The following is a 9,631-nucleotide window of genomic DNA, read 5'->3' on the forward strand; positions in this document are numbered from 1 at the left end:
ACAAAACATCAACTCAATTTGCTAAGCAAAATCAGCTCAGCAAGAAGCTTGGAATTGAGCAAAATCAGCTCAACAAAAAGTGGTCCGGCAACTTATTGTCCCTCCATCGCAGTATTATATCAGATGAAAGGATGCCAAAATAGAACAGTTTGCACACGAAGCGAACTACTATTTCGAACAATTCTCGAAAGTTGAAGTTACATCAAAAAATGAAAAATTACATTAAGATTTGAACTAGAAGAAAAATAACTTCAAGTTGGTCGTGTTCCATGGTCGCGGTATTGCTTGGCCATTCAAATCTTCCAAGTAGCATGCTCATTTGCCTGCCAAATCGGTGATCTTTTAAAATCCTTTGTAATTTACCCCTAATTTTCCTTCACCCGATACGAGGGTGTTACCCATCACCTTACGCAAGACCCAATCCCCAATCATGAATTGTCTAGGATGAACCATCTTGTTATAATTCTTGGATAACTCGTATTGGTATGTCGCAATATGGATCAGTGCCTTTTCTCTCTGCTCTTCCATGAGGTCCAACTTTAGAGCAATAACTTCCACATTCAGGTCTGGTTCAAATTTTTTGCTCCGGATGGTAGGCATGCCAATCTCAAGTAGGATGACTGCCTCCATGGCATAAGCCAAGGCAAAAGGCGTCTCCCCGGTTAAACGTCTTGGTGTTGTTCGATAAGCCCAGAGAACATTAAGAAGTTCCTCAGTCCATTTTCCCTTTGCTTTCTTCGGCATTTTCTTTAATCCATAAAAAATGGTCTTGTTCGACCTTTTAGCCTGGCCATTTGATTGGGGGGTGTCGGCATGAAATTGTAAAATTCAATCTTCAATTCTTCGCAGAATCCCCTGCAGAGTTTTTCATCAAACTGAGTGCAATTATCTGAGATTAAAGCCTTTGGAACCCCGAATCGGGTGATCACATTTTTCTAGACAAACTTCTTCACATCTTTTTCTTTGATGGTCACCAAAGGTTTGGTTTCCATCCACTTGGTGAAGTAATCTGTCATAACGATAAAGAACTTGCGGTTGCATAGTGTGGTTAAGAGTGGTCCCAATATATCTAACCTCTAGTGCAGTTAAGAGTGGTCCCAATATATCTAACCCCCACATCACGAATGACCAATGACTCATTAGGGGAAGGAGTTCTCTGGTCGGTTAATGAATTAGTATGCAAACTTCTGACAGTTTTCACATTTTCTCATATATTTCTGCGCGTCAGCCTGCATGCATAGCCACCAATACCCTTGTGAAATAGCACGGTAAGCTAGAAATCTTCCCCCAATGTGGTTTCCACACATGCCTTCATGGCTTTCCAAGAGAAAGACTTCGACTTTGCTTGGATGAACGTATTTCAAGTATAGGCCAATGAAAGATTTCTTATACAAAACATCAAACGAGGAGAGCTAAAACTGCTTAGACTTAGCCCAAATTTTGTTTTTTTTTTTCTTGTTGGTGGGCTAAACTCGGTCATTCAGAAAGATTATGACAGGGTCCATCTAGGTGGACCCTAACTCGGCATAAAGTACTTCTGCTACTTTCGGTTCTTCAATACTAGGCCTTGGAAGGAATTCAATTAGTAGGGAGCCAGGCATTGATTTGTCGACCATGGAAGCCAGACCGACCAGCTCTTCTGCTCGGCTGCTGTTTGTGTGACCAAGTTATTCGACTCTGATTGCTTGAAACTTCTTGAGTCTTTTCCTTACCAGGGTCTAGTATTTGACCATTCTGTCTTCCTTGGCCTCGTATTCTTCGGACACCTGGTTGACGATGAGCTTTGAATCACTGTAGACCATTAACTTGATTGCTCTTTGTCGAAGCGCACTTTTTAGCCCAGCTAGTAGTGCTTTGTACTCGGTCTTGTTATTTGATGCTGGGAGCCCAAGTGTGATTGCATGTTCTATGGTCAGTTCATCTGGTGAGATCAAAACGATACCCAATCCGACACCATGTTTGTTCGAAGCGCCATCGACAAAAGTTTTCGCATTTCCCTGACAAATAGCTTCTAGCATTCTGAGGGATCTTGAGATTTTTGAATATTCAAGTTTTCTTTGTTTTGTATTGTTCGACGTAGCTGATTGAATGTCCAGATCTTTGCTTGACGGCTCAATTATTTCCATTTCGAGCACGTCATCGTAGATTGCAACTTGTATGGCCTCCTTTTCCTCTAGTGATGCGTCGTTGGGTCCAGCAGGTTGTCTTGATATTTTCAAACTCATCAACACATTGTTAGGTTCTATTTGCGGTCTTTCTATGATCAGACATGCAACTTTCGCAACGCTTGTCCTGCTTTATTCGTTTGGTAGGTTGGGATCGATTAGAGAGGTTGTAGGCTTTGTGATTTTCGCAGTGCCTTCTCCACTTTGTTCGGTTGACTTGGTGGGATTGGATGGAGGGACAGTAGGCTTTGTAATTGCTGCAGCGCCCACTCTCTTTTGTCCGATTGCGTCGGTAAGATCCACCAAGCAAACCGGGTGAGTCCTAGGTGAGAACTCTGTAACAAAGTCGGCCAACGCTTGGGCTTTGATGGCGGATCTAGGCTAGAACTTGATGTCTGACTGCCCCAGTTTGATTGCCCACTTTAGAATTTGACCAGAGAAGTTTGCCCTTTCGAACAAGGCCTTCAATGGGAATTCTATTAGCACAATGATTATATGGGCATGAAAATAATGTGCTAACTTCCTAGAAGCAATCATGAGTGCCAGAGCGAGCTTCTCCAGCGGCATGTATCTTGACTCTGCTAGTAACAAGGTTTTGCTCACATAGAAAATTGGAAGGTGCTATATGCCTTCGGCTTTGACAAGCATCACACGATGGTGTGCTGGGAGACGGCCAAATAAAGAAGAGTTTTTCACTTGGCTTTGGCGTTATGAGAAGTGGAGCGGATGACAAGTACGTCTTTAGATCTGCCAATGCTTGGTCGCATTCTTCGTCTTATGAGAACTTTGACTTCAGGGCTTGAAAGAAAGGGCGACAACAATCTGATGACCAACTTATGAATCTATTATGTGTTTCTGCCATTTTGGTGAGGTGTTACACTTCCTTTGTTGAGTTTGGCCTTTCAAGTTCTTATATGGCCTTGATTTGGAAGGGGTCTGCCTCAATTCCCCTGTTGGTCACCAAGAAACCCAAAAACTTTCCAAATCCCACGCCGAAGGAGCACTCAGACGCATTAAGGCGTAACTTATGCCGCTTAAGAATGTTGAACATCTCAGCTAGGTCAATCAAGTGATCGGCCTCGCATTTTCTCTTGACCATTATGTTGTTGATGTACGCCTTCATAGTTCAGCCAAGTAAAGGAGCGAACATCTTGGCGACCATTCTTTGGAATGTGGCCCTAACATTCTTCAGCCCGATGGGCATTACCTTATAGTAGAATAACCTCCTTGGGGTTGTGAAAGAAGTTATCTCTTGGTCTAGTAGATATATGGCGATCTGGTGATAGCCGCGGTAAGCATCTAAGATGCTAAGTCTCTTGTGCCCGGTCGTAAGGTCTACCAATTGATTGATTTGTACTAATGGGAAGCTATCTTTAGGACAAGCCCTATTGACGGTCTTATAGTCAATGCAAACTCGCCATTTCTCATTCTTCTTGGGTACCACCATCATGTTGGAAATCCATCGGGGGTAATGCTCCTCTTGGATTGCCCCTACTTCCAGCAAATTTTTAACTTCTTCTACCACCACTTTGGCATGATGAAGTGCTGATCATCGTGTTCTTTGTATGATTGGTTGGGTATCTGGAAAGACATTGAGTTGGTAGCAGACGAAGCCTGGATCAACGCCAGGCATATCGTAGGGCATCCATGCAAACATTTCAATGTTAGCCACCTAGAAATTCATAATCTCTAATTTTTCTTGGGTGGACAAAGATGACTTGAGCAAAAAGAACTTGCTCGGATCATTTTCGTCAATTTTTACTTTTACCAAGTCTTCAACGACCTTATCTTCAGCTTTCTTACCGACATCATCTAGGACATTTTGATCTTCTGCTCGTTCAATCATTTGCACGAAGCTTTTGGCTACTCTGCTTCCGTTTACTGCCACAAAACATTACTTGGCCATCACTTGGTCACCCCATACTTCCTCTATCGTCTCAGTCATAGAGGAAAACCTTATTACTTGTTGGTAAGTTGACACCATCACTTGCATGGCATGAAGTGATCCTCTGCCTAGGATCAGGTTGTAAGTTGATTGTATTTTTAATACCCAAAACTCTACTTGCTTGACGACAGACCTCGTTTTGACCGGTAGGATGATTTTACCAATCGACTATTCCGGTTGTGAGTTGAAGCCCACCAGAGGTGAGGTCGCTGGAGCTAAGTCTTTGCCTTCTAACTTGAGCTGCATGCAAGCATCATAATATATTATCTCGACCGAGCTGCCTTGATCAATCAAAATGTGTTTGATATCGAAGTTCTTGACGCACAGCGTGACGACCAGTGCATCATTGTGTGGGGTTTCGATTCGTTCCACGTCTCTACTTGAGAAAGTGAGGATACCTTTCACCTCGGTCTTCCTCTTCTTCACGACAGGCTAAACGAATAGAACCTTCCTTATATGTTCAGCTTTCTTAATCATCCATCTGAGCTCATTTACCCGTGCTGGCTCGATGATTCCATGGATTACATTGATAATACCTTGGGGAGGGGCGTCTAAGGCGGCTAGGCTATTAGGCTCGCTTGACCTTGGGGTGCAGTTTTGACGCCTCCGTCAATGTAGCGGTCTGAATGCCCAGCTGCCACCAGCTCTTTTAGGTGTTATTTCAGAGGGACGTAATCTTCCATGTGATGCCCTCGCTCGTCATGATAAGTGCAACAGTACTTCGAATTAAAACCTCTCTGGGAGTCGCCTAACTTAGCCGGCTACCAGACATATGCATCGTCACGAATCTCACTAAGGATATGGTAAATTAGGATTTTGAAGACTGTGGTGATGGCAGTTTGGGTGGTCAGCTTTCTCTTGGTGTCATCCGCAACATCACGAAGGTAGTTTGCCTAGTCAGAGTTGCGACTTTTGTTATTGCGGCCATTCCCACAGTTTGCTCTCTTATGTGGTTGTTTGGACGATTTTCCCCTTTGCCAATTGCATGAACCTTGCCCATTACTTTCTTGTCCATTACTATTGAATTTGCCTTCATGGTAGTTGTAGCTGTATCGTCTTCAACTCGGATGTGCTCATTGATACGTTACATAAGCAACTCCATGGTCGACGGTTGATTCATTATAAGCGAGTCTCAGAGTCTATGTCTGACTAGAAGACCAAGCTTACATTAGGTGATTGTTAGGTTGGCCAGGTAGTCAAGGATCTCGTTAAAAGTTTTCAAATACTTGGCGTTGTACGCCTTCAAAGAGTCACCCGGTTCTATCTTGACTCCTAAACGATGATCGACTTCCTTGGGCGTTTTGGGGTTTGTTTTGAATCTAATGACAAACGCTTCCGCCAGTTGTTGCCACCTTTGGATACTTTTCTCCAGCAGCCTCTCGAACCATTTCCTGCCTAATTTACCTAAACTCGATAGAAAAATATGGCACATTAAGGCATCGTTCCGCCGATGGCCAGCCATGACTTGTCGGAAGTGGCTCACGTGCATGTATGAATCATTTTTTCCATCATAGAGCATGAATTTTGGCTGGTGGAAGCTAACAGGGAGCAGTATATTCCCGATCTCAAGGGAAAAAGGAGTGGCGCACACCCTCGCCAAGTCTTTGTCTAGTGACATGTGTGCCACCAAGCGTGGCGGCGGAGTTATGACCTCCTTACTTGGAAGCCCTCCGAGGACCAACTGTTGTAGTGTTAGCACTTCCTGTTGACACGTTTACTCCTCCAAAATGTCTCTCAGATCTTTCGAATGAGCGAAGTACGAGTATCTCGATGTCGTCGATGAACGCGAAGGATGATAACTGCTATCTCGAGTGTTAGACATTTCTGCTGGTGTGCCAGAGTTGGTGGCTCTAAAACTCCTCGAGATAGAGAGTGAAGGAGTTGGTCGTCAACTCGGACTACCAAAGTAGTGGGATTTGGTGCTCTTATTGTGGTTTCCCACCCCAACAACGCCCTTTTCCTTTAGTTGGCACTTCATGGCCTCCATCTCTGTCGCCATCTTGCGGATGATGGCGTCTTGGTCTCTCAGCTTGCTTTCCAGGTGCTATGTGTGAGACCCGTACCATTGCCTGCTCCCTTTAGGGCTCTATGAATGCCTTGAACTCCATGTTCATTTATCTCATGTATCTGCGTGTAACCCTCTTACGGAGGTCTCCAACCCAACCATGGTCTAAACGGCAGGCAAGTCATCGCGCCTTTGAACAAACTTTGGCATGATCCCATCGACGGTGGACATCAAAATGTCATCATTGTTCGCCATGTAAGGTGATCAGAAAAGCTTGGATGACAAGGTTTCGTATGTTAGATTCCCACAGACGGCACTGATTGTACGGGGAGTAAATACTCTTTACTTCCGTACTCCTTGTGTCCAAGCTCCAAGTTACTTTGAATAACGTTGCTTAGCCTAAAAGCACAATGACGGTGAGCTATTCGGCGGGTGTGTAACCAGAAAACCCCTCCGATGATCAAGTTAGCACCCTTTTAGAGAGAAGAAAGATAAAAGCAAAGGTAGCTCTCAGTAAGCAAAGTTACAAACCTTTTATATGGAGGTGCCGCAAAGCTTATATAGTTTGCGCGTGCACTACCTTGCTCGTTCTTTCTTGGACACGACGTACTATTCTCTTTTTGCCTTACACATGTACACGTCAATACTACGAAGCAGCATTAGCTAAACTTCCAAACAATATTGACGCGTACGATAGACTGGTTCTCCCAATCCAATTGGTCTACGTAGCATACATCCACCGAGCTGATTATAGCTTAGTCTGCCTTAACATCTTGCGAACCGGACTAGCTTTGCTAGACCATCGTGAGCAACTCCATAGGCCAAGTTTCCTCGGCCTGCATCTTGGTTAGCCTTATGCAACCCTTTACAACTTGTAGCTCGACCGAGGATCACATAAACTTGACCACTTCTCAACCCCATTTCGGGGGACGCTGATGTAGCCCAGCCAAGATCTGTAGCTCAGCTAGAATCAACACTCGCTTCAACTACCTCGGTCCAAGATTCAAATCCACTACTTGGCTCGATCTCATCTGCCGAGGAATTTGTGGGACAGTTGCCAAGTCAAGGCACATAGGTTTTGCTCAACCCATTTGTCTGGCACAAATTCCCCTCTCAAATTACAATCTAGCACTTAAGGTGTGAGTTAAATATCCTATCACTTGGTCATTGGCAACTCAAATTCATGAATAGGAAGTTGAACAAATTATGTGAATGCAACTTTAGATTTACCCTTTTATTATAAGATCTTAGAATGATTTTTGAAATTGAGGTTTTGACCAAATGCCCTTCATCAACAACATCTCATAGGCATAAGACATCATTTTGATGTTTGGCACGCTAAGGATAGAAGCACACAACTTATAACATAAAAATATTCTTTTAATTTTTTAAAATTTTAAAAGGCAAATTACATTACTAGTGCCTGTATTTTGATCCTTGAATTATTTTGTTTCTTGTAATTTCAATTGACCAATTTTGGCTTGAAATGTTTTACTTTATTTCAAATTGGTCTAATTGATTCTAGTTGTTAATATTTTTTTTATGAAAAATGCGCACATAAGCGCCATGCGTCATGCTTTTAGGGATAAAATTATAAACATAATCAATTTAGTGACTTATTCTCAATCAACTTAGTGATAATTTTTCATTAAAAATCCTAACAGAGTTATCAATTGGACCAAATTGATATGAAATTTAAAATTAAGGGTCAAGTCAATTGAAAATATAAGTACCAAAATGATACAAGTAACAAAATGTAAGGATTCCTAGTATAACTTGTCTAATTTTAAATTTTCATAATTTTTTATGTATATATTGATTTTTAATAAAATTAATAAGAAAAATGTTAGGAATATCAACAAATCTAGCAAATCACTTACATGGGTGTGGATGTGAGTGATTTGGTAGATTTGTTGGTAAAAAGTTTGGTGTCGCTAGCATTCTCAAATTAATATTTAAAGAGTTTTTACATTAAGATCTATTTTGACAATGAAACTCTATTTTTTTAAATAAATAAAAAAAAAGGATAAAATTTTGGAGTTGGGCTTCTCCTACATTGCAATATGAGAGAACTTAAAAGGTTCATGAGGACTATCACGAGTCTCGTTTCGATTATTCGAATTGTTTATTTTGTAGGGCCATTGTTGTATATCATTCATAAAAAAAATTATGTCGATTCAATAATAGTAACATTTTGATTTTATTGTGTCTATCTCGAAAAAATGAATGGTAAAAAATGTATCTATTGTCTATTTTTTAGAGATAACAACGATAAAATGAAATGTTATGATTATAGGGTCAAATTAATTTTTTTCATAGATAACATATATTGATATACCTATTGCAATTGTCAAAGACAATCAAAAAAGAGAAGCGCACCGCATAACATTTACTTTCATAGTGCAGAAAAAATTGGTCGCATAATATAGTATATATATATATATTATTAATATGTACTTTTAAAACACATGTTAAAAAGTTTAAAAATATTATACGTCTCACATAAAATTGTAAATAACAAACAATGTATAATTATTTTAAGTTTGCTTACCATATTCCTTAAGGGCATACGTGAATAACACGGGAAATTATTCAATACTCCCGGAGCACCACGTGTCCATACTCCAAACCAATCACCAATTAGTTAGCCCTATGTTGTCCCCCCATCTCCAACATAAATCGTGCGCCCTTGTGTCTTTCCACCAATCAAAACATTATGGAGCACCACGTGTCCATACTCCGGGAGTACTGAATAATCACCCGAATAACACTCCCCCCCCCCCATATATATATATATATGTATCCAACAAAAATGAGAGCAGTTGCTTGAATTTGACGTGCCATGAACTAGGAAAAACGAAACAAATTTTGTTTTCAAGAACACAAACAATTAAAAAGGAATTTGATGTGGGCATTGATCTGTACGTTTTAATTCATATATTACCCTCTTCTTGGGTATATTCGTTTTGATTCTTTGCGTGCAGTTAAATGCATGTAATGAGTGGGTGGTTGCAAAATCTAAAAAAGTGACATTTTTTTTATTAAAAAAAATCTCTTTAATGATTTTTTTTCTTAAAATTGTGTCAAATTTTTTTTTACTCATCTTGTGTAGATAAATCTTAAAAGTTAAAATTAAGAAAAACAAAAAACCAAAAAAAAGCCAACTGTTTTTGAATTTTTTTTGGACATTTCTAAATTTTTTTTTTCTTTATTTTAAACTTAAAGAAAAAAATCAGTTAAAAAAAAAATCGAACCCAAATACCCAATCATACAACAAGAGCCAAGGAAGCAAAGTTGTGAATGAGCTAAGTTGGAGGGTTGGCGGGTATTCTCTTCACACAATTGATCAAGGTTCAACTCTTCAAGTTAAGTTACAAGAAAGAATTTTTTTGTGAATTTTCTAGTCCTGACATAAATGGCTTGGCTTTGACCAGATCGGGAAATAGATTAGTTGAAAAGCACGCAAGTCAGTTAGGATCCCTTGCCATTGAACCTAAAAAATAAAAAAGAGTTGTG

The 9,631-nt window shown here is 40.5% G+C and overlaps 1 protein-coding gene across 1 annotated transcript; it reads right to left on the reverse strand.

The window, feature by feature from the left end:
- Positions 1-342: 342 nt before the first annotated feature.
- Positions 343-744, reverse strand: LOC145791607 (uncharacterized). The gene has a single exon (XM_082871982.1). It carries the CDS (start codon positions 742-744, stop codon positions 343-345), a length of 402 nt encoding a protein of 133 aa, XP_082728108.1.
- Between the last annotated feature and the right edge of the window lie 8,887 nt (positions 745-9,631).

Source organism: Camellia sinensis, chromosome 5 (assembly GCF_055761805.1).
Source record: "Camellia sinensis isolate YWXY chromosome 5, ASM5576180v1, whole genome shotgun sequence".
NCBI lineage: Eukaryota > Viridiplantae > Streptophyta > Magnoliopsida > Ericales > Theaceae > Camellia > Camellia sinensis.

What these genes read in the sequence shown, in the direction of transcription:
- LOC145791607 (XM_082871982.1), bottom strand. Translation starts at nt 744, where the DNA reads ATGCCGAAGAAAGCAAAGGGAAAATGGACTGAGGAACTTCTTAATGTT.